The 27,049-nt window shown below is 49.5% G+C and overlaps 2 protein-coding genes and 1 pseudogene across 6 annotated transcripts; 2 read left to right on the top strand and 1 right to left on the bottom strand.

Moving 5' to 3' along the window:
- Positions 1-649: 649 nt before the first annotated feature.
- UTP11 (UTP11 small subunit processome component) lies at positions 650-12,171 on the bottom strand. The gene is made up of 8 exons (XM_040231682.1): positions 12,005-12,171; positions 8,452-8,513; positions 7,160-7,262; positions 5,786-5,899; positions 5,192-5,285; positions 4,965-5,095; positions 2,085-2,195; positions 650-1,356 (listed from the first exon to the last, which is right to left on the bottom strand). The coding sequence occupies exons 1-8, from the start codon at positions 12,065-12,067 to the stop codon at positions 1,273-1,275; spliced, it is 762 nt and encodes a 253-aa protein (XP_040087616.1). The 5' UTR covers positions 12,068-12,171; the 3' UTR covers positions 650-1,272.
- On the top strand, positions 5,970-6,572 carry LOC120855407 (annotated as a pseudogene).
- A 6,216-nt stretch (positions 12,172-18,387) lies between the features above and the next one.
- FHL3 (four and a half LIM domains 3) lies at positions 18,388-26,409 on the top strand. 5 transcript variants are annotated; one of them, XM_040231675.1, is made up of 6 exons: positions 18,388-18,468; positions 23,829-24,002; positions 24,091-24,265; positions 25,080-25,249; positions 25,359-25,545; positions 25,670-26,409. In XM_040231675.1, the coding sequence occupies exons 2-6, from the start codon at positions 23,847-23,849 to the stop codon at positions 25,822-25,824; spliced, it is 843 nt and encodes a 280-aa protein (XP_040087609.1). In that variant the 5' UTR covers positions 18,388-18,468; positions 23,829-23,846; the 3' UTR covers positions 25,825-26,409. The 5 variants fall into 5 exon arrangements, with proteins under 5 accessions (XP_040087609.1, XP_040087605.1, XP_040087606.1 ...); XM_040231671.1 differs by lacking the exon at positions 18,388-18,468 and adding an exon at positions 18,712-18,989; XM_040231672.1 differs by lacking the exon at positions 18,388-18,468 and adding an exon at positions 18,745-18,989 and having other exon boundaries at positions 23,768-24,002.
- Positions 26,410-27,049: the final 640 nt, after the last annotated feature.

Below are 27,049 nucleotides of genomic sequence, written 5' to 3' on the forward strand. Positions count from 1 at the left end.
CCCAGAGCTATATCCCACCGAGTACACCCTGATGAAACAGGCTTTCTTTTTAAGCTTTGTACAGAACCTAACAGTCACAGAAATTAAGTTTTAACATTTTTTTTTTTAAAATCTTTAAAATCCACACAGAGCAGTTCCCCCTCTAGGGAGTGAGGTGTAAGCAAGTTTCCCAGAATCCCGCTCCTCTCACATTTGCTCTAAGCATGCTCAGCCCTGTCCTGACTGGTCTTGGCCTACTGTCCCTATACAGGCAGGGAAGGGAAGGGTGAAACTCTGAGAAGTCTGTGTGTCTGCTGCACACACCCTGGGGCTGGGGTCTCTATTTCCAGGGTGAGGGCTTGTACCAAGCCATTTATAGCCTTGCCATCAAGAACTGGCCAGGAGGGCAGGAACACAGAGCCTGGTCTGAGTTTCATCAATAAAGAAGTGCCCCTGTGAGTTCCTGATTCCAAGGGTTTCTACCTGCAGCTGTAAAGTGTAAAAAAAAAAAAAAAATCATTCCTGGCTAACTTATGCAGCCACCTGAATATCCAATAAATGAAGAATGAATGAGGGTAAAATCAGTTTATCCAATGGATAAAACATGCAAATATTTAATTTTACTGTGAGCATATATTACTTTTAAAAATTTAATGATGTAACCAAATGGAAAAGAGCTAACGATTTAATAGTAAATGAAAAAAGTAAGCCATAGAAGTATTTAATTACAACTCCAAAACACAAAAACCAACAACAGTGCCAACTTTCACAAAATGGAGGAAATTAACCAGGATGCTCTTGGTAGCTATTCACCCCAACTCCCCTAATGTCCTAGCCTGTAAGTATATGCAAAAGTTACCTGCTGTTCTTGAATAAGTATTGGGGTTAGGAATGAAATCTGTTTGCCAAATTTGCTATATAAAAGATTATACTCCTTATAAAATGAAAAAAATGGAAGTATATAAAAATAAGACTGGTGTCAGGAGTTCCGCGGTGGTTCAATGATTGGAATTTGGCACTTTCATTGCCCTGGGCCTGGGTTTGATCCCTGGTAGGGGAGTTGGGATCTCAGAGGCTGCACAGCTCAGCCCAAAAAAAGACTGAATTCAACAACCCACAATTCAGATGGGGGAAGGGGCTTTAATGTTGTTCATATCAAATGTCAAATCTACAAAAAAATTATGGTTACAAACAGGAAAACCAAGTCACTTCGACCAATGGAATTTGAAGTTACTGGGAAAAGAAAATGTAAACTCTGTATCGCATGGAATGAGAAGGCTTATCTATAACACTTCAACGTTTTCGACGACTCTCAAATTTGTAAATAGCTGGGGAGTTCACTGTTTCTTTCTTCACTTTCACCTTCCGAGTTTTATCCTACAAAAGAATAAAAAAGTTACCAGTAAAGCACAGGAGAGGGCTGTGTAAAATAGAAAGTTTGATAACTAAAGCCCCTAATTCAGCCCATCTCAACATTCAAAAGAGACAAAGCCCTTCGTCCTAAGGCAACCCTGACTAGATGACTCAGGTCCCCCCCCTAGGCTTCCTTCCCTAATGATGTTAGCTGTGCAGAAGCTCTTGTGAAAACTGAGAAGAAAGGTACTCAAAATCATTTTTTTTTTTTTTCTTTTTTGGTAGGGCTTCTCTTACGGAACCCCAGTTGAGAAAGGCAGACCAAAATGATCTGCAAAGCCAAAGAATTTGACATTTAGAGGAATGGTAATAATATGAAAGGGGCATCTTATATTCCTTAGCTCTGCTATTTAACTACACAATGTTGTCTATTTTTAAATACCAGTGAACGACACGCACTGTTTTGTTAACCTGTTTAAATGTTACAGATAGCTGTTCATAAGCTATAAAGTTCACATGCCACCCAATCCTACCCTTGGCTGTTCCAAAGCACTGACTAATAAGCCCCTTATTACCTTCTTAATCAAGGAACATTTCAACACTGACAGAGTAACAGACACTGGCTCAAACCACTGCCCCTGAGGAGCAGACATTTTCACGGGGGTTGATTTACACAAAGCTGAAATCCAGTTTCAGTTAAGACCTTTATAAGGAAAAAAATAAAATGAATGCCTAAGGCTCTCTCTCCTCACCAGAAGATCTTTGCGAGTCTGAATTTTCTGTGCAATAACGAACAATTTCTTCTCACGCTCAATCCGCTGTGTCAGGCAGTCATACTGCTTCTGCCTCTCTTTCGCTATCCGCTGCAGAGGAAGCACACATTTTCAGTGAAACAATTAACAGGATAAAAATGAGTAAGAAACTGTTTTTGAGTCCACTTAGGCCCAAATGCATAAATGGTTTCATCAATTCCCTCCTTACTCCAGAATCAATGTAACAGGACACTCTGAAGTTGTCCATTTTAAGAGCACTGCATTCCAGAGGCCAATGGAACCTTGATGACTTACCCAGGGACACACGGTTCACCTGGAGCAGAGGCAGGACTGCACCTCGAGACTCACAGATCCCAGGAATCTCTCCACTGCTACTCGGAGCTGCTTCGCCCTCTTTGTGAGCATCCCAGTCACCTCACTTGGCGCAGAGAGAGGGGCCCCTGGGCAGTGACTGCAGAGCCCTGAACGTCTCTGTCAGTGAAACCTGACCTGAAAATTCTCACTGCTGATGACCCCTCAAAGTCCAACGGTCCTTCACTCTTCCTTGGTAACACAGTGGATAGGAATTCTCCTGCCAGTGCAGGGGACACAGGTTCGAACCCTCGTCCGGGAAGATTTCACGTGCCACAGAGCAACCAAGCACATGTGTCACAACTATTGAGCCGGCAAGCCCTAGAGCCCATGCTCCGGAACAAGAAAAACCACCACGATGAGCTGCACCACGAGAGAGTAGCCCCTGCTCGCCACAACCAGAGAAAACCCCCGTGCAGCAATAAGACGCAGAGCAACCAAAACTTAAAAAAAAGAAAGAAATGGTCCTTCAGTACGAGGGAATTATGGATCTCTGAAAGCTTTGGATTCTTTTTTTTTCTGGAGAGTCTTTCTTCACATAAATGTACATATATGTTTGTATAAATTCATACAAACATACCTACCTAGTCACATAAAATTTTAAGGTGGGAAGAAGGTGTTCACAGACTTCCTAAAACCCATTCATGGATTTCCCAAACCCTCCAAGTTACAGACTAAAAATCCCCTTGTAAGCCACCACTCAGTTCAGTTCAGTTCAGTTCAGTCGCTCAGTCGTGTCCGACTCTTTGCAACCCCATGAATCGCAGCACGCCAGGCCTCCCTGTCCATCACCAACTCCCGGCGTTAACTCAGACTCATGTCCATCGAATCAGTGATGCCATCCAGCCATCTCATCCTCTGTCATCCCCTTTTCCTCCTGCCCCCAATCCCTCCCAGCATCAGAGTCTTTTCCAATGAGTCAACTCTTCCCATGAGGTGGCCAAAGTACTGGAGCTTCAGCTTTAGCATCATTCCTTCCAAAGAAACCCCAGGGCTGATCTCCTTCAGAATGGACTGGTTGGATCTCCTTGCAGTCCAAGGGACTCTCAAGAGTCTTCTCCAACACCACAGTTCAAAAGCATCAATTCTTCAGCGTTCAGCCTTCTTCACAGTCCAACTCTCACATCCATACATGACCACAGGAAGAACCATAGCCTTGATTAGACAGACCTTAGTCGGCAAAGTAATGTCTCTGCTTTTGAATATGCTATCTAGGTTGGTCATAACTTTTCTTCCAAGGAGTAAGCAGTCTCTTATTAATCAAAATAATTTTGCTTTAAATAAAAGATTTAAAACCACCAGACATAAGGGCAAGATTCAAACTTTCCCAACTTCTCCAAAGGTATGTTGGTGAAATACCCTACACAGGACCAATCTCTTTCAGGACTACTGCAATACTTGAGACATGTCAATAACACAGCTAATTGAAAACACAACTCCCTGACAAACAAGGTCAGCACTAGAACACTAGCTCAGCCGGCTCTTCAGCTAGAAGCGTTATCTACAAAGAGGGGAATATTACTGGGCCTCAGACTTAAACGATTCACCGATTCTAGCATAGTCTCACAGCAGTGGTTTCAGACAGCTTTTGTTTTCACTTCATTGCACAGACTGTCAAATTTATGGGATTACCCAATATAGTCAAACTAATTACGGGTATTTATATTACTAAAGCAAGTTTAGCTGCCTCTGAGCTAGAGAAGCTGCTGTGAAATTAAACATTGGAAGCAAAGCTGATGCGGTGTAAATGATTCAAATCAAAACAGAACAGCTGTCTGCTTGAAACACACTGACAGCAGTTTTTTAAATGAATCAGTCAGAAGTGAGAGTTCAACTCCAGAAGACTTGGAGAAAAACCATGTCTTCTGCATGAACCTAGTTACAGCAATGGAAAACACCATAAGGACAAATCGATACAAAATCTGGGCTACAAATGGAGAACATGAAAGACCTTTGGATATGCACAGGCCCTGTTAAAGGTTTAATATCAAAGTATACCAAATCCCTTCATCTTCAATGTCCCCTTCCCCCTTCTCTGTATTTTAAAACTGTTACCATCTGTTACAGCATTGAAAGCATAGGCCCAGGGTCAGAGGTGGAGTCAAATGCAGACCTAGGGAATCCCCTGGTGGTGCAATGGTTAGGACCCTGTGCTTTGCTGGGGCCCAGATTCAATTTCTGGTCAGGGAACCAAGATCTCACAAACTTCACAGCATGGCCAAAAAAGAAGAAGAAGAAAATAAATGCAGACCTAAAGACCAGAACCTATGCTCCTGACCACTATGCCACACATCCTCCAATCTCAGAAACTAAGAAACCTTCCTCCACTTCCATTCCCATCACCAAATTCTCCTTCTACTTCCCTAAGAGAATTTAGTACTTTTTCCACAAATAATCTTATGGAATGCTGGAGGTTGGGGGGGGGGGGGGGGGTGGACAGTGAGGATAAGGAGGAAAGGAACCTAGATTCCCATAAACTCGGACCTGAAGAAAAATGGAAAAACTTACCTTCAGTCGCGTCTGATTGTTAACTCCTTTCACTTTCTCCTTCTGCAAGGTCTCTATCGTGGGTCTGTTAAAGACTCTGTCAACTAGTTCTGGGGCTGTTCGCAGGTGAGTGGCAATATCAAACTGTTCAACTAGAAGTCAAGACAATCCTTAAGGCGCTGTCTCTAACACCAAACAACACAGACCAACACGCTAGACCGTCCCAGAAACCTTCAAACATTTCATACCTTCCTTTTTGGTGTCAAAAAAAAACACATGTTTACTCTGTTGCTTCCCCTGGAAATCCAGCAGATGGAGCTCTGCTTTTAGTCTTTCAATTTTCTGGAACACAGAATATGGTCTCATTTTATGTTGGGTTCTTCTAGGATATCAGAAATGAATTTGCAAAAGTTTAGACCATTTCACATCATTATCACCAGCCAGCAAAGAATTTGCTTCATTCTTTCAAAAGAAAGGATCACTAAAATGTATCAAGCACCAACCATGTTGTCAGCTACGGGCATAACCAGGCATTGCACAAAACTCATTGAATCCTTATAATAATTCTATGAGATAGAAATAAGGAAACAGCCCCAGGAAGTTCATTTGTCCATAATCATGGGGTTAATAAAAGGCAGAGCCCGAATTTAAACGTAAATCTGTCTCATTCTCAAACTTGACCTCTTTCTACTCTACCATGCTAACTATACCTTTAAAACATTATCATAATTAAGTGTACTTTAAGAAATGCCAAAAGGAATCAACTCATAACTTGAGACCAATGGATTTCTATTTCTCTTAACCAACAAAAACGTATCAGAATAAACATTTTTAGTTGTTACCTTTGCTTCTGCAACCCTTTTCATTTCTATATATTTGATATCCTGAGTTCTCATTAGCTTCAGCTGTTCTGGAGTTACTTCTTCCTTCGTCTCCTTAATAACATGAACTCCATCCTAAAAATCCAAATCGAGAAGATACAGTTCCTATTAGAGTAAAATCACTAAAAAGTTGTAGGCACACCTCATGGCTGGACCAAAGGCTACATGTAACAGCCACTCAATGAACCAGGCCTCTAAGACACATGTTCAACTCAGCACCTCCTGTCACCAACTCAGAACAGCTCTGGCAGTATTTGGATTGAACCTGCACACTACAGCTAGAGGTCTAAAAGAGGTGTTCTCTAAATATGGCCCAATGGCTGACATGTCTATTGCATTATGACCAGCCGTCTAGATGTTCAGGATTGTATACTTTGAAAATGTAGATGATGCCAAGGAAGCAAAAGAGTGTGCCAATGGAATGGAGCTCGATGAACATTAGGATCAGAGTTGACTACTCTAAAGCAAAAAGACCACATAATCCTACACCAGGAATCTACACGGGGAGATGTACCTACAGCAGCTCATGCCATCAAGATTACTACAACAGAGGATATGATTGAGGCTATGATGTTCAGGACTGTCACAGTGGATCTTACAGAGGAAGTGAAGGAGGAGGATGGGGAACTGCTCAAGACAGGGATCAGACCTACAGAAGACAGTCACCTTCTCCCTACTGTAGTTGTGGAGGATACAGATCACGTTCCAGAGCTCAACCATATTCACCTCACTGCTATTAAAGCAAGAAGTTGAAGACTTTCTAAAGCCAGTCCTAGAGTTAGGATATTGTCTGTGGATAATTTTTTTTTTAAGTGAACAGTGACTTTCACATTTCTATGATGACTACTTTTGGTGGAATTGAAATCTTATTTTCATTCTGCATTCAGTGCTTTGTTCAATGTTTTCAGAAAAGCATGTTCTGCATGCATTTTTTTACAGTCTGATTTTGATTGCTGAAAAGTTTCTACTGTACAAAATTTCATTTAAATGGTTTTTCCACTGAATCTAGGGTATTCTGAAGATTGAAGCCTGTGTGTAAAATCCTTCCAAAGGCAAAAAGCAACAATAAAGTTCGGGTTTTACTTTTCTAACGTAAAAAAAAAAAAAAGGGAAAAAAAAACAGGAACGGTTCCAGGCATCAAACAACTGAGACTCATGGGCAGAAACGCATGCAGCTCGTGAAAGGGCAGCTTCACCTTGGATACTGACCAGGAGCCTGACCAACTAGAGAAGGGCTAAATAAAAGCCCAGGATCCTCTCTCCATCTCCTCCCTCATCCCTATTTCCCTTTTTGAGCTGGAGCTCAAAATACCAACTGATACATTAGGCACTCACCTGGAGTTTAACCCGGGTCATTTTATAGTAGAATTCATCTGGATTTTTTTCCAGAGCCTTTTTCCGGAGAGCTCTGAGGTATTCTTGCTTTTTCCGGTAATCACTAAAAAGCAGGTTATACAAGTTCACAGCAGAAAAGAAAAAAAAAAACACAACAAGCAAACTTTACAAGCATCTAGTGATATATACAAAATGAAACTCAAAAGAGCCGAAGTGATGACTAGATTCGATCCACACTCCACTGTTGCAGACCTTGTTCACCTCTCTGTGGTTTCACTCCTTTCCCAGTTCTACCTGAAACTAATAACAGTCCTTTTTTCATGTAAGTTTTAGTGCCATTTACATCATTACAGGGAAAGACCCAACAAAGCACAAATTAGAACTACTCAGACAGGATTATGAGGCAAGTCTGAGCACCGAGTAACCAAATTAAGATTCAGAAACTACACGTTGTAGTACAGCACAGCAACTAAAATCGTGGACTCTGGAGCCAGACAGTCTGTGTTCAAACCCTGACTCCACCACTTCTGGCTGAGTTTAGTTAACCACTCTACATCCCTATTTAATTTGGGAAATGGGCGTGATAATAGTATCCCCTCAAGGTTGCTAGGTGGAATAACTAAGTATAAAAATGATAACTCTCGTAGAACACTGTCTCAGTTATTATTATTATTTGCCTGAAAAACTCTGGGACCCAGAGCAACTCACTGAATCCATCACCATCTGCTCTGGGAGCATAAAAAAGGACCTCAGCTGACATGCATGGCTAACAAATAATTATAAAATACTTTGCAAATAAAGTGCTAAAGAAGAAGAAGAATGGGGATAATTGTTTTATGAGATGTTTTCAGAGTTCATTATCACCCACGCTCAGTCCCATGAATCCATCTTTCACATCTCTTCATTCCACACCACACATGGTGATGTAAGAGACTCAACAACTGGAATGTTAGATTTTATCTTGAATGTCAAGAAAAGGAGAGAGAAAAAAAGATTCAGCTTTTGGCTCAAACACCAAGGCAGAAGCAAATCAAAGCCACCATGAGAAAACGATCTGGAACAACATAATAAAAAAAATTCACAATGTAATGACAGTTAAAGAAATAATGCTCCGCCTAAACAAAGAGAGAAGCTTAGGGTCCCAGAAAAGTATCTGACAGACTGCCAGAGCTTTTGGCCATTTTATCAATGGCAGGAAACTGTCCCTTGTTGGACACTCAGGCAATTCAGCTGCAATACAGGGAGGTCGTGAGCTTTTTTGGCAGCACCTCTACTAGAAGGACTGCACTCACTCTGCACGAAGCTTGTAATCTTTCTTTTTCTCCAGCAGGCCCAGATGTTTTCGAAAGCCGGGCTAGAAAACAAAGGAAAAAAAAAAGTGCTTAGCTTCCTCAGCAAACACATATCCGAATCAACATGACACCTGACAGGAACAAGAGTCTCTGGAGCGCTCAGCAAACCCATGTCCCAGCGGCCAACGTGCTACCCTGTTCCCTCCCTCCCCCGACTGGGCTCTGCCCAAGGATGAGAGGCCACAAGTACTGCCATGGTAAGTTTCTTGGCCTATTAAGGACAGAGAAAGGCAACAATGACTCGGCACTAAGCGAGCAGTTGCCAGTTGTACTAAAATTACTACGGACTTAATCCAGGGGGTTTATAAAATACTACGAAGGGAAAACATAGTAACAGGGAAGCAACTGTGGTTGAGAGCTAAATTTAGAGTCTGAAGAACTGGGTTCAAATCCAAGCTGTACCTCTTAATCTATGACCTTGCGCAAGTCACTTTACTTCTCTGAGTTGCTGTTTTCTAAGTATAAAATGCTTCAAAAGATTGAAGACAAAGGAAAAGAGGGTGGCAGAGAATGAGATGGTTAGATAGTATCACCAACTCAATGGACATGAACTTGAGCAAACTCCGGGAGATAGCAGAGGACAGGGAAGCCTGGCGTGCTGCAGTCCATGGGGTCGCAAAGAGTCGAACATTATTAAGCAACTGAACAACAACTATAAAGTGAGAACAACAGGACCTACTTCTCATGATTACCCTGAGAATTAAATGAGACTTTAAAGTGGTAGCTGCCTGCACATAGCAGCTGCCCAGCATATGTGTGCTGTTATAATTCTAATTTTGGTACAAAGCATAAGAGAAAACCAAGAATGACAGAAACTACTTTCTCTAATACAGAACTTGGATAACATGGGAGGTACGAGGATTAAATCTTGGTATTATCTTTCTACAAGCTATCACTTGCTCAGCACTTAACCTATGGCAAGGTCAGTGCTAGCAACTTTTGCCTTCATCATCATAACAGGCCACGTTTGCTAAAAATTACTACTACATCTTAGGCAATTTTGAAAACATAAAATTAAAGGAAAGAAAAAAAATCAATATAAAGAATTTGCATGTACTTTTACTTTAGTTTGTAACATCTAGGAGCTTTGACATTCCCAGAAAGTTTAAAAAAAAAAAGCCTATTCTCCTATAAGGATGAGTATATAACATGAGTGAATAAAATTTTTATCAGTGTGGGGAAAAAAAAAAAAAAAGAATCACTGCTACAAAGTAATCTGGTAGGCTCATTAAACACAATCTCATTTATCCCCAAACAATCATGGAAAGCAGATAAAGCAGGCACAACTGTAATCCCGTTTTTCCAAAAAGGCAAGGCAGTTTAATGAACAGCTTGCCCAAGAACACAGAACTAGTAAGTGGCAAAGCTAGAACTAGACCCATTCTATCCGGGGCCACAGTCTGCTCTTCCCCACTCTCCTACACTGCATCCTCTTCCACTCAGAATGATCTTGATCTTCGAGGAAGTACGTAAACTCACTGTTTAAACTTCTATAATAACTTGGACAGGATTTTTAAGTCTCCTTTCTCATTCTCACCCCTGAAGTGATGCAAGAAATAACTTAGTATTTAAAAAAATATCCAAGCCTTCTCCTGATCATTATTTTAATTACAGCAAAGGGAGGGTGACAGTAGAGAAAGAAAACCCAAGCGTCAAAAGAGCAACAAAGTAAGGCAGAAATCTTGAAATCTGTCATGTCCACTTGAATGTACACCTGCATTACAGAAGGAAGCCTGGCACTGAATCGGAAATAGTTCACGTAATTACCCCTCCATACCAACTATCTTCCAGTGCTCCCACTGCCACAGTGAGGACCTACAGGAGTCCAAGCTTGACTCAAATAAGGACTGCTCTCTTCAATGTGTTTACCACCCTTTCCAATATGGCCTTCTCACCTCTCCCACAAAGACCCTCTACTCCCACTCACACACGGCCTCTGTCTTCTCTATGAATCTAAATCAACTACTCAAAACTGTGCCTTCGGCCACACTAGTCAGGCTCTTTAAGCATCAGATTCCTCATTTGTAAAATGAGGATAACATCTTCCTCACAGGGATGTTGTAGGATTACGAGATAATCCTTATACAGCACGTTAGGCTGGACCTAGCATATGGTCAGTGCTCAAAGAGACAGCTATTATCATTGCCTTCCAAGTCCAACAGATCTCACAGTGATGCTTTCTCTCATCATCTCTCCTCTTCCCACTCATGTTTCTTGTTGGGAATTTTTGTTTTTCCTTTTTTTAAGATTTTTTTTTTTCCTTTTTTTTCTCCCCCTCTCATTGGGCATTTTTCACACATCTCTTACAAAGTTGCTTCTTTGTTCAACCTTTGGTGGCTTTTGGATTCAGAGATCTGATCCCTGACTTTGTCAACTGCCAGCTATAGGTGTATGTCTTTGGGCAATTTAACCTATCTGAGCCTTAGCTTCTCCATCAGCAAATGCAACATAATAGTAGTACTTACTTTCACACACTAATGAGAGCTAAATGAGATAATAGAGCATTCTGCACTTTGTCTGGCTCTGGCACACAGTAAGCACGGCTAGCAGTTATTACTTTTAGACGTATCTATCTATAGGTTCAAACAAGGTGGCAAATTACACTAGTCCAAACACACCACTGAGCACACAGCAAGTTCACAATAAATGTCTGATAAATGCTATTAAGGCGGAAGACTGAACTGTGGTTGGAGGCCTTAGTTCCATCCCATCCCATCAGTGACCCAACTTTAGACACACTCTTCTCCCTTTCCCATCTGTAATGTGAAGCTGGACCAGACATCCCTAAGGGCCTTTCTGGATAGGATATTGTGTGATTCCTGAGAGTAGTGGAATAATGGATTCTGACTACATTAAACGAATTCCCAATCAAGGGACACCCTGCACAAAAGTCCTACAACTGTTTACTTGGCCTGAATTTGGTGTTTATGACCGGGCAAGCCAATTCTGTTCTGTGAACCTCATTTTCCCCATCTATATAATGGGCCAGGGGGAGACATAACAAAAAGCATATGCAGCAGATCAGGGAACCTCAAAACCCAGGCATGACGATGATACCGCATTAGTAACACCGATCTCTTAGGGCTCAGCCCACAGACGGAGTGGACAGAGCTGAGCATCTTTAAATGCGGACTCCATTTCCAGTCGGGACACTTAATGGCTGTATGAACTTTGACCTCAACTTCCCGTAAGAAAAACACTTTACACACAATATCTTATTTAACCACCTCACCGAAACCTTGCAAAATAGCTTTATCTCCCAGGACTAAGGACAGCCGTTCTTTTCCTAGAGAGAACGAACATCCCCTCCTCCCCAACGGCGAGGCTCCGCCCCAGCCACGCCGGCGTCGCTAGCATATATTTACATGTATTTATTTGTACCATGCCCGCACGGAGAAGGCCTAGATCCGCAGGTGGTGGGGTAGGGAGGGCTGGGGCGGTAATGGCACACAGGGCCACCGGCAAGCGCTCAGTGGGGCCTGTGGGACCCTACCTGGCTTCGCTCTCTGTGTTCCCGCTGCCGGGACTTAGCCGCCTTCCGAAATGCCGCCGCCATGTCTGCTCACTTCTGGAAAAGCTCTGTACACAACGCCGGTTTCTCACCGCTTCAGCCGCCGGACCACTGATCCTACCGGAAATAAGCCAAGCCACCGCGGCTTAGAACCGCCCACTTCCTCTCCGCAGCCTATCCAGCGCCTGTGTTTCCGGAAATACGTCATCTAGTAAAGGCGTCCACCACAGGCTACTTCTGGGAAGTGTAGTTCTCTAGGTCTAGTCTCGTGACTCTACAACCTCCCGTTCCTATTCGCCAGAGCTTGTCCACGTGGACCAAAACCTCGCCTTCGCGCTCGGCTCCGCGTTGGCACCTGGGAACACGTGGCTGGCACAGCCCTCGGACAGAATTGGGCCTGGAGTATGCGCATGCGCGGTCTCCTATCAGCGCTGCTCCTCTTGCTGTATTTAAGCGGTAAGTTTAAAGCTAGGAGCGTTGTGAATTTGCCGGTGTATCTGGAAGGCCGCTCTAAAGAGAGACAAGAGTCCTTAAAACTACCTGTTGCTCTGCCACTTGTTGTCTGCTGCTGCCAAGTCGCTTCAGTCGTGTCCGACTCTGTGCGACCCCATAGACGGCCGCCCACCAGGCTCCCCGTCCCTGGGAGTCTCCAGGCAAGAACACTGGAGTGGGTTGCCATTTCCTTCTCCAATGCAAGAAAGTGAAAAGTGAAAGTGAAGTCGCTCAGTCGTGTCCAACCCTTCGAGACCCCATGGACTGCAGCCTACCAGGCTCCTCCGTCCATGGATTTTTCAGGCAAGAGTACTGGAGTGGGGTGCCATTGCCTTCTCCACACTTGTCTACATAACGTTGGACAGGTTACTCTGATACTGACAAGGGTTCCTGGCCTTCCCCAATCAACAGAAACTGACTAGAGGTGTGGATGTGAAAGTTGGATCATAAAGAAGGCTGAGCGCTGAAGAATTGATGCTTTTAAAGTAGTGTTGAAGACTCTTGAGAGTCCCTTGGACTGCAAGGAGATCAAACCAGTCAATTCTAAAGGAAATCAATCCTTAATATTCATTGGAAGGATTGATGTCAGGGAGTTGGTGATGAACAGGGAAGCTTGGAGTGCTGCAATCCATGGGGTTGCAAAGAGTCAGACACAATGGAGCAACTGAACTGAACTGATGCTGAAGCTGAAGCTCCAGTACTTTAGCCACCTAATGTGAAGGGCTGACTCATTAGAAAAGACCCTGATACTGGGAAAGATTGAAGGCAGGAGGAGAAGAGAATGACAGAAGTCAAGATGGTTGGATGGCATCACCAACTCAACATGAGTTTGAGCAAGCTCGGGGAGATGTTGAAGGACAGGGAAGCCTGGTGTGCTGCAGTCCAAGGGATCACAAAGAGTCAGAACGACTGAACAACAGAGGCTAGACAAGAAGTTCAGGCAGGACTTTACTGCGGCCCCTGTCACTCCAAGCGGGAGCAAAAAAAGTAACAGGTACCCTTTCTGGGGAAGAGCTGGGAGGGGAGGCTGGTGCCTTATTAGGGGTGAGGGCAAGGGTGTGTCCAGGGTTCAGGCCAGAGGAGTTGCTTAGATGTGTTCTGCCCACCCCTTTATAGTGTTGAGTGCAGGGGGCTACCCTGCCTTCTTAGCTCTCAACACCTGATTTTTGCTGCTGCAACCCAGGAAGGGATAGTTGGATTTTTTGGTCTTTTTATGTCTTTTGGTCCAGAATTTGCCCTAACTACACACACACACAGTTACTTGACTTTAATGGCATCATTTTTCTCATGCATAAGCCAAGGATAATAATAGCATACACTGCTTGCCTCATAGGGCTGTCAAAGGGCTCATAGTTGAACAGAGAAGTCATATTATGGCACTAGTTACAAAGCTCTAAGTCACACCCTCAAGGTGTGGCTGAAGGAATCTCAGAGGCAGTACAATGTAATGATTGGGGCCATAAACCATGGAGGTGTGTTCTGATCCTGTTACCAGTCAAGACACAGTTAGCTTCATTGAAACTTAGTCCTCCATCGGTAAAATGGAGGTAATAATATTATACCTACAATGGCACCCCACTCCAGTACTCTTGCCTGGAAAATCCCATGGATGGAGGAGCCTGGAAGGCTGCAGCGCATGGGGTCGCTGAGGGTCGGACACGACTGAGCGACTTCACTTTCCCTTTTCACTTTCCTGCACTGGAGAAGGAAATGGCAACCCACTCCAGTGTTCTTGCCTGGAGAATCCCAGGGACGGGGAGCCTGGTGGGCTGCCGTCTATGGGGTCGCACAGAGTCGGACACGACTGAAGGGACTTAGCAGCAGCACAGGATTGTTGTGAGGTTTAAATGAAATAATATGTTTAAAGTCCTTAATATTGTGTTCACTCATTAGCAAATTCACAGTCATTTGGATCTATTATTGTTATAACTAAACCTACCTGTAAGAATAGAGAAAATGTTGACCACAGCAGGACACTCCAGAGGCATTTGGCTTCTTTTCTACCACGTAAAGCTAACCTTCAGTGAGTTCTGTAACTGCACCCATTTTCATCACAAGGCTCACCCCTCCAGCTGTGGAGCTCTGGAGAAAACTTCTACTCAGTCCCCAGAAGTGTGAACCCAGTTAGTCAGTGGGCATGTAAAAGCTGAAAGTAGCTGAGATCTGCTGTGTGAAAAGTTTTTTCCTGCCTCTGAGTCTGAGCCTTGCCCAACTAAGACCACCCACATTAACAAAATTCAGTCTCACTTGTTATTAATCGGTGACCATCAAAAGACAAGGACATTCATGATCTGGCCCTATCAAGCTTCACCTCAATTAAGAAGCCCAGCTATCAGGCAGAGTGACCAGGTAGCAGCCCCAGTAGCTCCTGCCACTTTCCCTGAAGAAGGCATTTAGTGGCAGAGACGTTCAGAAGGCAGCTCTGCACACTCAGTTTGAATTGCACATCCACAACAATCTGGGGCCACTTTGTCAAACTCTTTGAGCGCTCTGTACTACTCAATAAAATAGTGATAACAATAATAACCACCTCATATGGCTTTGGTGGGGCTTCCCAGGTGGCGCTAGTGGTAAAGAACCTGCCTCCGAAAGCAGGAGACATGAGACATAGGTTCTAACACTGGGTAGGGAAGATCCCCTGGAGCATGACCATCCACTCCAATATTCTTGCCTAGAGAATCCCATGGACAGATGAGCCTGGTGGGCTACAGTTCACCGGGTTGCAAAGAGTCAGACACAATCAAAGCGACTTGGCATGCCTGCCAGCATGGCTTTTGTGAGAACCAAAGGAAGTAACAACTGGCACTTAGCATGGTACCCTGCGTATAATTGGCGTTTAAGCATTGTTTAGTTCTCCCTGTGCTCTGTGTAAGTCAGTCATTTCACCTTCTGCACCCACAGACCCATCGCAAGGCTTGGGGTCATGAGGAAGGTGTTTCTGGGCAATCTGAAAGAGGGTGTCTGCTCAAATAAGAGGCCTGCAGGGGCTACAGGCAGTCCAGCAGGCAAGAATGAGCAATACAGCAGAGAAGGAAGGGAGTTTTCTCACCAGGGGGGAAGAGGGCTTGTGGTTACAAGCATCAGAGAGTGATTCAGCAGCCAGAGGAAACCATGAGAGGCCTGCCAGTCATCAGGCACCCAGGGCCTCCTTTTGTAAACTTTCAAGGTGAGAGAACAGCTGGGAGACCCTGAATAAGCCGCCCTCCACCCCAAGATAAGGAAGGTGGGGACCTTTAGGGTTGAGGGGAGGGACAACCAGATCCCACTCACCCAAGGCCAGTCGGCCTGGCCAGCATTCAGGCTCTGCTTCCAGCCCCAGCTCAGACACACCTGTTCCCACGAGGAGGGGTGGGGGGTGGCGAAGACTGATGGGGAACTGGAACAGGGAGTCCATGAGGCTGATCCCTAGACCTCCCTGGGGCATGTCCACCTGTGTCGAGGGAAATTAGAGCAAGCAGGGAAATGTGAGCCTGCTGGCAATGGAGAGGGGAAAGGATACAGCCCTGCCCTACACCAGTCTCCCTCCCTTAGGCTGGGCCAAGTTAAAAATCTCCTAACTTTCCAGGGCTTCCAGATTCCAAGAAGCAGAATCTTACCACTTGACGAGGAAAGAGAGTGTTGGGTTGGAGGAGTTGGGCGGTGGCTGGGGGTGGCAGGGGGTTGAGGGGGTGTCCCCCATGTTGAATACCTACTGTGTGTTCTCACCCATTCCTCACAATTATGCAATGAGACTGGGAGTCCACCACTCTGAACAGATGAGAGTTGGAAGGTTCAAGAGGTTAAATGACTACAGAGGCTATGGAGCCTAATGATTAAGTTAGCTCCCTTTGTTTGGCTGGGTTTGTTTTTTTTTTTTTTTTTTTGGTGGTGGGGGGGGGTGCCTAAAGAGCTTTGACATTTGATTGTCTGGATTTGAATCCAGGCTTTGCTGTTATTAGCTGTGTTACCCTTGGCAGGGTACTTACTCTCTCTGTTGCCTCCATGTTCTCATCCTTAAATTAAGGATAAAATTACATATTTCACAAAGGTGTTGGATAGTCAAGTGCATTAATATATGTAAAATGCTTAGGCGGGGACTGGTGCAAAGTAAGAACCCAGGAAATACTGACTCTTATTCAGGCTGGTCATCAGAGATTCAAACTGAGTAAAACCAGAGACCCCAAATCACTTTGCTGTACAGCAAAAATTAACGCAACATTGTAAATCAATTATTGTTGTTGTTCAGTAGCTCAGTCAAGTCCGACTCTTTGCAACTCCACGAACTGCAGCATGCCAGGCCTCCTGTCCTTCACCATCCCCCAAAGTTTGCTCAAACTCGTGTCCATCGAGTCAATGATGCCATCCAACTACCTCATCCTCTGTCGTCCCCTTCTCCTGCCTTCAGTCTTTCCCAGCATCAGGGTCTTTTCTAATGAGTCAATTCTTCGCATCAGGTGGCCAAAAGTATTGGAGCTTCAGCATCAGTCCTTCCAGTGAATATTCAGGACTGATTTCCTTTAGGATGGACTGATTTGATCTCCCTGCAGTCCAAGTGAATCTCAAGAGTCTTCTCCAACACCACAGTTCAAAAGCATCAATTCTTTGGCGCTCAGCCTTCTTTATGGTCCAACTTCAATTAAAAAGAAAAAAGACCCACAACAGTACCTTTGATCCAGCACCTTCCTTACTCACTCATAACCACTCCATTTCTGAAGGCTGCTCACCTTTACCGTCCCCTCAACCCAGAGCAAACCCTTTCTTACCATCTCCTCCAACCAGGCAGTCTTCCCTCTGCTCCCCAGGGCTGGGAGTCTCCTATACCCGCAAGGCAAATTCCAAAGTCTGGACTGGCTACTCCCTCCCTGAACTCCAGGTAGTAAGTGCCTGTGGACCAATCTGCAGCTTGGGGGTCCAAATGGAAGCAGTGTCTGTGATTCATTCATTCATCAGATATTTGTTGAGTGCCAGACATTGGAGTAGATACTGGGAATGCTGTGGTGAACCAGAATAACGCAGTCCCTGTGCACAGAGTAGGTGTCAGGAACAATAATAATTAATAAGCAATTAGTCTTGAAACCTGGCCTCAAGGGTGACTTGGGACCAGGAAGGCACATATGTGATTCAGAAGTGGGAGAGCAGGGTACTCAGGAGCCCCAGTTTGGGAGGGAATGAGTCTCTGAGAGTTTGGCCAGACCCAGGCTGGGGATGGGAGCACCTCTGTGGGCCCCGAATTTCTACTCTAGACCCTGAGGTTATTTCCAGGGTTGGTTTGTTGTCTCCTGTTTTGCAAACAGCGCAGCACAGCCTCCTCCTCCCTCCCCTCCCCTTCAGATCGAGGCTATTTATTCCTAGTGACAAGCCTGAGGATCCCAAGGGAGGTGGCCTCAAGGACCTGGAGGGGCCTTGTGTCCCTGGCAGGCGCCAGTGCTCCCTCCCAGGCAGGGCACAGGGAGGAAGTAGGAAGGTTGGAAACTGCAAAGGTCGGGGAGGACTTCCCTCCACTGCCCCTTGCAAGCGCCCCATCCATGCACACTCCTCACATCCCTTCTTGAGAAGCTCAGAAATCGTGGGGCCTAGGATATGGGTCTCCCCCTGGGCCTCAAAGGTCAAAACTATTCCTGGGCACTGTGGAGACCAAGGGAGGTCTTCTCTACTCCACGATGAGCTGGAGGCAAGGCGGCGGTTACTTCTGTTTTCGCCACTTTAGAGTTGTGAAATAAAGCCCTTTGAAGGTCAAAGCCTTAGAGAGGGGGTCCTTGCTTCATTCCTTGTTTCCGGAGAACACCTTGGTTCCCACTGCCAGGGACGTGACAGGGTAAAACCACCCCCTCCTCCAGGCTGGCCTAAGTCCTCTTTTACAAATTCGGGCTGAGTGTGATCCCTGGGGGTAAACTGGGAGGGGGCGGAAACACGAAGTGGATACGAAGGAGGACTCTCTCTCAGTCCCCAAATGGACCTTGGTCTGCTGCCTCCGGGTATCCCTTGCCTAAGGTTGAATACAGCTAGCCGCTGGGGGCGGCGAGGGGTAGGGAGGTGCGGGGGAAGGGGGCGAGGTGGGAGGGAAGTGGGGGAGGCCAGCAAAAGCTGAAGGGAGGGGACTGGGGCGGGGTCCTGGCGGCCCTGGAAGGTTGGGAGAGCCAGGTTAGGCCGAGGGGGCTGGGGCCGGCTCCAGTCTAAAAGGAAGGTGGGGGCGGGGTCTGGCCCCCAGCCTCCGGGACGAGGACCGGGGGCGGGGTCCGCACCCCGCGGGCAGGGGCGGCCGGGGGCGGGGTGCGGGCGGGGCGGGCCCCCGCGCTCACTTCCTCGGGGAGGGATTGGGGCCGCGCTCCCGCTCGCCCACACAGTCCGTGTGCCGCCGGCAGAGTGGCCGGCTGCTCGCTCGGCCCCGGCTCGGCCCAGCTCGCTGGTAGGCGCCGCCGAGGGACGCGGCCCCCGCTGCCCATCTTCCCGCCCCCGCGCGTGAGCGCCGCGCCTCGCTCCCGCCGCCCGCTTCGAGGTGAGCTCCCCGCCGCGCCTGGCTCCCCATCCCCGCTCCCGGCCCGCCCTCGGCCGGGAAGGGAGAGACGGTCAGCCGGGGGTTAAGCGTAGCCGCAGCCCCCGCCCTCTGCCCCAGGGTCCCGCCCGGGTCCGGTCGCGGGCGCCGGGAACACGCTGGAGCCGGTGGCGCGCGGACGCCGATCCCCGGGGGCGCCCCTCGGACCTTACTGCCCCGGGCCGCCTGGCCGGGGCGGGGGCTGCTGCGCGAGTTAGGCGGGGGAAGGGGCCAAGTTTCAAATGGAAAAGCGAGAATCGAGAGAGACCGAGGGAGAGGGTTCGAGAAACCGGCTTCCAGAAAGCCCAGTGGGAGCGGGAGACCCGAGACTGGACAGGAGCGGCGGCGAGCTTAGACCGGAGGGTGCAGAGATACCCGAAACAGGGACAGAGGCCGGGGCGCAGGTCACCAGGAGGCAAACCCGAGGCTTTGGGACGGGCCCAGGTTTTGTGGAGCGGAGCACTTTAGGAAAAAAGCATGCAGTGACCCCAGACGTGTTGTCGGCCGGGTCTAGGGCCTTGGAGGGTTCAGCGCAAATGAAGGGCCCCGGAGCTTAAGCTTCATTAGTCTTGTGGTCATCCAACCTCAGAGAGGCCTAGAGCGACATCCAGAGACTGGAGGCAGAGACACTCAGGCATACAGAGATGCTGAGATAGAGAAGGGCTGTTGGTAAGGACCGAGACATTCCACCCTTTGGAGACACTGAGATGCCAAGATTTGGCTCAGCGGAGGTAGAAATCCACAGACGCTGAAATTGGGAGATAGCGGGTCAGAGGTACAGAGAGGAGAGATACAGACACGAAACATACAGACAGCTGCTGAAAGTACAGACACAGACGTCCGGAGTGGAGCAGAGTTAGACGCCGAGAGACAGATGTCACGGAGGGGCAGTGACAGTTTCCAGGACAGACCCCAAAGGACTCAGACCCGGAAAGATTGGGAGGCGAGGACGTGGGGCAGCGGACCTGAGACAGTAAGACACCAAGAAGGCGCCTCACACACTGCTGGAGACAGCCCCAACTTATTTTTAAACTCCAATCTTGGACGCTCTACTTCAGCCCTGGGGGACCTGGGGTGAATGAACTGTTCCTCTTCTGTCCCCAGAGCAGCTGCTGGATCCTGCTTCCCAACCCCCCTTCTCCCAAACTGTTCTGACTCCCAGGCCCCATGATGGAAGGAGGCGGGGAGAAGAGAATGAAGAGTTTGGGGTTGATGCCTGGTAGCACGGATGAGGTTGGGGGGAGTTTGATTTCTCCCCTCAAGTGCCTTGTCATCTGAAAACTGGGGGAGGAGGGATCAGTTCTGATTGTGAGTCACAGCTGTGGGACCTGGCCAGTATCCTCATGGACAGTGGGGGGTAGAGGGGGGCAAAGGGGTTGAGCGGTTGGCATGGGTACTTGGAAAGACTTCTGGATGTCTTCCAGTCTCAGGGCCGGCAGCTGGGGAGAAGAGCCAGGCTCTTGTATAAGTGACATCACCCAGCATCTCCTGTCCCCCTGCTCTTAAATGCTGACCACCCCCTCCCCCACCACATCTAGGGAAATCAGAAAAGGCTCCCAGCTGGGAGGCAGGGGACCTGGGCTCTCTGATACCTGAGTGACTTTGGGCATGCTTCTGCCTTTTCCCTGGCCTCTGTACTCAGCTGTAAAGTGAGGATGATACCCTATCCTGCCTGCCTGCGTTATGTGTGATCTGGGTAGGGGCTTCCCTGGTGGCTCAGCCATAAAGAATCTGCCTGTAATGTGGGAGCTGCAGGAGATACGGGTTCAATCCTGGGAAGATCTCCTGGAGAAGGGCATGGCAACCCACTCCAGTATTCTTGCCTGGAGAATCCCATGGACAGAGGAGCCTGGTGGGCTACAGTCCATAAGGATGCAGAGAGTCAGACACGACTGAAGTGACTTAGTGTGTACGCATAGATGGTGGGTGGGCTTTGTGAGAGGCAAAAGAGCATGCAGGCGTGTGTACCTGCACAACTATGTTGGAGCTTTCAGAATTATGCTCACTGGAGTCAGACTTGCCCCACTGGTCTCAGTGAGCCCCGTAGCCTGGGCCTCTTCGGTTTCCCCAGCAGAACTGGGGGGTTCCCTTTTAGTTTTCTCCCCAGGCCCACCCTGAGAATGTCAAGGTCAAGTCCCAGCCCAGTCCCCTGACCCAGGCCTGGCTGAGAAACTGTAGTCTGACCCCAGTATGAGTAAGGGACTAATAATATCGATAAAAACTAAGAACTACCATTTACTGACTACTTAGTATCTCCCAGGTGCTTTCCAGGTATCAGCAGATTTTCTTTTTCATCATATCCAAGTCTGGCAACAGCCCTAGGAGGGAGGAGGTAGTATTAGATGGGAAAACAAGCTGAGGGAGCCTAAGTGAACTTGCTCGAAATCACCTAAGTTTATATTTCACAGTTCAGGCCTTTACATACCACATGCTGCAGCCATTTAACCAGCCACTCTGAGCTGCTAGTTTGTGGGCAGGTGTCAGATGTGGGTGTCTGAGTCAGGTGTAGGGGTGTGTGTGTGTTGGTGTGGGCAGTGGCTGAGCGCCATCTGGCAGACTGAGCAGTCTCCTCCGCACCCCCCTACCAGCCATGGAGGAATACAAGACCGGCTCCCTTTAGCTCCCCAGCCCTGCCAGGGAAAGGGGGAGGGGGGAGGGGACGAATAAGGGCAGAGACAGGTGGGCCTTGAGAGTGCCCTTCACTCTGTCCTCATCGGAGCCCAGCTGGACAGACTAGGGGACCAGGGAATTCTGGGAGAGAAGCCGAAGCCACGCCCATTCCCTATTTGGGGTGCCCCAGTCTCAGAGTGGTGACTGCCTCCCAGGGGGCGGACCTAGGACTAGTCTGGGCCTGGGAAGGTGGTTGCCGGGGGCCAAGCCAGGAAGGAAGGGAAGGCCCAGGGCTCTCCCGGAGCGATGCATAGCCACTCTCCACCTGTGCGGCCCCCTGCTGCCCAGTGGCCGGCAGCCCAGGCCACCCTCAGATGTTGGGCCAAAAGAAACTAGGCCTGAATGATGGGGAGTGGACTCCACCCTCTGGCATAGCCCCCAGCCCAGGAGTCTCCACTCTGAAGACCCCAGCCCCTGGTGGCTCCTGGCCTGGAGTATGAACTGAGTGTCCTCCCATGACAGAAGGGTAGCTGTGAGCTCGAGCCACCCTTTCAGAAGAGCCAGGCCCTCCAGGCCTGGGGCATCCGCTGCTGCCTAGAGTCTGAGCAACGCTTGTTGCTAGAATTTCCTGCTGGGGGTGGCTGAGAAAAGGAGGGCTTTTCCTTCAACTTGAGCCAGGCCAGGCTCTGGGGACTGCCAGTTCCTGGAGTCTAATGGGGGAGTGGGTTGGTGGGTCCCTTTGTGCTCCTCAGATTCATCTGCAGCTGTGAGAAGATCCCCTTACCAGGGTCCTGGTGGTTCCTCTCCACCCAAGATCCCAGTCTTCAGAGAGCAGGCTTCTTGATGGAGGAGGCCGGGGTGGGGAGCTCTGAATTTGGGGCTTGAGATGGGAATGAGGGGCAGTAGAAGGGACCGGGAACCCCACTTCCTAATCCTCCCTACTCCCCAAACTCCTGCTGCAGAGGCAGCTGTGTGGATGACCTCATCCCACAAACATGCTTTGTTCCTGAGAAAATGGAAAGTGTCTGAGGTTTGGTGGGGGGCTGGGTGTCTGCAGCAGCAGCTCTCCGTGCTCCCCTTTGCCTGACTCCCCACCCTAGAGGGGGCCTGACTGGAGAGGAAATGTCTTCAGTGGCTCCCACTCTCTCGCCTTTCACTCCCCCAGCCCCAAACCCTTAGAAAAGCTGGAGATAGGCTGTCTTTTCCCAGAGGCAGGGGGAAGGAAATAATGACCCAGGGGATGGAAAGATTCTGGGGCTCTGCAGGCACTGCCAGGAGTGATGCCCAGCAGGAGAGAGGGCAGAGGGCACGCTGTGTCATCCCCTGTTCCCCTCTCTGTCCCCAAGCATCTCATTTCCCTTTTTTCTCCCCTGTTGCTGGCAAAACCTGACAGCTGGCCATCTGTGCTGTCACAGCTGCTGCAGATGTTGCCGGCCAAGGCTGCCCAGGCTGATGTGGCCAAAGATGCAGAGGGAAGTGGAGTGGGGTGAGGACAGAGGGTCCAGCTGGGGAAGCTTGGCTGTGTCCAGCTTGCAGGATTTCCTTCCTGATTAAACCTGGGCTGAGCCTCTGAAGTCCTTGTTGCTGGATTCTCCTGGGAAGGGAGGCCCAATGTCATTTCTCCCATCAGCCTCCTCCACCTCCAGCATTCACTGGCCCAGCATCCTTCTTACACTCTGCTGTTTCCTGAATGGGACTGAGGCAGGGAGAGGGGGGTGGGTGGTGCAAACAGCCCCATTGTCATCCCAAAGCTCCCCACTCCAGGGCTCTGGGTATGTCCCTTCCTGGGAGTCAGGAGCCGGTGTTCATATGGGAGAGGGTAGGGTGACTCCTTGCCCCGGCTCCTACACCCTTTTGGAGACAGTAAAGACAGTGGAGGCTAAACTCAGGCTAAATGTAGGGGCAGGAAATGAGTCACTGACCCAGGAAAAGCCCCCTCCCCCCAGTTCTGCCAGGGCCCAGATAAGAAAAGAACTTCTGCTTCCTGATTTTTTCCTGACCCCCTCACCCCCAACGTTAAACACAGAAATAAACATGCAGGACTCTTGTGTTCCCAGAGGCACCCATTCCCCGTCACCATCTGCTCTGACCTGGCATTTCCTATGCCTAGTCTCTTGTTCTTTTTTTTCAAGGCAGTGTGGTTAAGCCACAGCTTCTCAGGGTGACCCCTGCCCCACCTTGTGCCCCTAACAGGGCTCACTCACAGCCACCATGAGCGAAGCCTTTGACTGTGCCAAATGCAGCGAGTCCCTGTACGGACGCAAATACATCCAGACAGACGATGGCCCCTACTGCGTGCCCTGCTACGACAACACCTTCGCCAACACGTGTGCCGAGTGCCAACAGCTGATCGGGCACGACTCACGGGTAAGGACTGGACCACGCAGGGCAGGGAGTGGGTGGAAGCTGGCAAGAGGGGGCAAATGTGCCAGCACCCTTGCCACGCTCCCCCCAGGAGCTGTTCTACGAAGACCGCCACTTCCACGAGGGCTGCTTCCGCTGCTGCCGCTGCCAGCGCTCCTTGGCCGATGAGCCCTTCACCTGCCAGGACAGCGAGCTGCTCTGTAACGACTGCTACTGCAGTGCCTTCTCCTCGCAGTGCTCTGCCTGCGGGGAGACCGTCATGCCCGGTATGTTCCCAGGGGCTCCCGGGGGCTCGCTGTGCGTGGGACTGGCATGCCTGGCATCTGTGTAGCATCCGTGCATGTGCGTGGGACTGGCATGCCTGTCTGAGGCTTGATAAAGAACTGCCCATGCCACAGGTTCCTGGAAGTTGTGTGCAGGATCTGTTGTGCCTATTTGCTCTTTGGAGCTTAGCACGTGCAAGGACTGACACGCGTGATACACACCTGGGGAAATAACACATTTGGCACACGTAGTGTACTGAGACTGTCAGTGTTTGTTGCATTGGGGCTTGTGTGCAAAGACAGAAAAGACAGACACATAGAGGACTTAACACGTGTGGCGACCTGCATGGCTGATAGAATGTGAGGATTTAGAACACATGGAGATTGGCATGATGAGGATATGTCAGGGCTTCCTATGTACTGAATCTATCATGTCCTAGACGTTAGACTCGCTTGCCTCGTAGATGGGGTCTTTGTGTGTGTGCTCACACTATCACATCTGGTGTATAAGGGCTTGCTTAGCATATACTGAGTCATCGCGCCCATCACCTGGAGGCCTGGTAGCAGCTGAGGTCATCATATTCTGGGACATGTGAGGACTTCACTTAGGCCAAACCCTCAGGTCACATGCTCAGCCAGCATGTCTGGTGTTGGGGGAAAGTTAGCATGTGCAACATACGAGGTGGGGACCCTGGTGAAAATGCATGGACACCACCTTCAAGGTTGCGGGAGCAGCAGGGACCCTCCTGGAGGGTAGCAGAGGGTGGCACTCAGGAGCTTGGGGCACAGCCTCTGATGGGACCCCTGTCCCCCACAGGGTCCCGGAAGCTGGAGTACGGAGGCCAGACGTGGCATGAGCACTGCTTCCTGTGCAGCGGCTGTGAGCAGCCGCTGGGCTCCCGTTCCTTTGTGCCCGACAAGGGCGCTCACTACTGCGTGCCCTGCTATGAGAACAAGTTTGCTCCTCGCTGCGCCCGCTGCAGCAAGGTGGGGCTGGCGTGGAGCTCCACTGCACTCGGGAGGGGGTGAGCAAGGCTCTGTTGCGGGGTGGGAATCCCCACACCTCCCCCCCTGCTGACAGAGGCTGCCCCCACAGACGCTGACGCAGGGTGGCGTGACATACCGTGACCAGCCCTGGCATCGAGAATGCCTGGTCTGCACTGGGTGCCAGACGCCCCTTGCAGGGCAGCAGTTCACCTCCCGAGAGGACGATCCCTACTGTGTGACCTGTTTTGGAGAACTCTTTGCACCCAAGTGCAGCAGCTGCAAGCGCCCCATCACAGGTGGGTCAGGGGGTCCAAAGACCGAGTGGGTTGCGTGTGGGCAGGGGGCAGGGGACCTGGTCTCGATGAGGCCAAGGGACGGACCGCCCTCCGGAGGCCTCGCTAACCCTCAGCCCCCCTCCAGGACTCGGTGGAGGCAAGTACGTGTCCTTCGAAGACCGCCACTGGCACCACAGCTGCTTCTCCTGCGCCCGCTGCTCCACCTCCCTGGTGGGTCAGGGCTTCGTGCCGGACGGAGACCAAGTGCTGTGCCAGGGCTGCAGCCAGGCAGGGCCCTGAGCCAGGGCTCCGGGACTAAGGCTCCTTCTCCAGACCGCCTCTGGGACCCAGCCTCTCCCCAATTTGGGGCTCCCCTTGGGCTCCAGGATTCAGCCTCCCCGCTCCAGCGTCCTCAATCTGGTACTTCCTGACCCAGGGCCCCCAAACTTGGGCTCTCCCAGAGCCTTCATCATTCAAATCCCCTCCTCAAATCTGAACTCCAGAACTCTGTCCTCTCTCTTTGGGTCGGGCTTGCTTCCCAGACCAAGCCCTTTCCCCAAATCAGGGCTCTGGGACCCAATCCCCCTTCAATGTAGACTTGTCTACAAAGACTTTAGGTCTCCTTTGGGTGCCTGAGAGGTCCTCAAAAGTTGAATATACTCAGGCTTGACGCTCCCCACCCCTGTCCCACTGGGATCCCCAAGGATGGGGCTGTCTGGGGCAGCACTGGTTAGGGGGTCCTAGGGTACAGGTTTTTGCCCATCCCGTGTTGTGAGTGTTTTCTCTTTTCATTTCAGCTCCATTTTGCCCAGAGATGGGCAGAGGGGTGGGTTTGGCTTGCCCCCCTGTTTCAGATTCTGCAATAAAGCAGTATGAGAAAGTGAAGGCCTCTGTTTGACTGGGGGTGGGGGGAGCGGGCGGAGGTGGGAGGAGAGAGGAGGGGCAAGGAAGGTTCCTTGGCATAGCTAGGGACTTCGGAGGCTCTTCCCACCTCCTCCCTGCAGGACAGAAGGAAGCTTCCAGGCGGGGTGGGAAATCTCTCCCGAGAAAGGGGATCCCCGCCGCCGCTACTGTCCCTCTCTGGTTTAGCTGGCCTCCCTTCCACCTCCCCCGCCTGCTGGCAAAGGGCTTTTTCCTCCAGTGAGGAAGGGAGGGATTTAGGGAGTTTGCGGACCAGAGCCGGGGCGGGGGTGTTGGGTTCTCCGCCAGGTACAAGTCACTCCCCTCCCTTAACAGCCCCCCACGAACCCCACGGAGCATACAGTGCGAATCCCGAGTCTGGGCCCAGACCCTCAGCCCCCTTCCCCCTCTTTCCTAGGATTAGCGGAGGCGGCCCGGGATCCGCTCGCGGCTGCACGTTTTTTGCCAAAAAAGGCAAGGACGCAGCTGCACGCGCCGCGGGAACATCTGGATCCGATTCCCGGCATGAATGGGTCATGGCCCCGCCCCACAGTGATTCAAGGGCGGGGGCGGGAATGAGCCCGGAGGCGGGGGGTGGGGGGCTGTCCCCCAAAATGAGGCGATG

The sequence above is a fragment of the Oryx dammah genome, unplaced genomic scaffold (assembly GCF_014754425.2).
Source record: "Oryx dammah isolate SB20612 unplaced genomic scaffold, SCBI_Odam_1.1 HiC_scaffold_28, whole genome shotgun sequence".
In the NCBI taxonomy this organism is placed as follows: Eukaryota; Metazoa; Chordata; class Mammalia; order Artiodactyla; family Bovidae; genus Oryx; species Oryx dammah.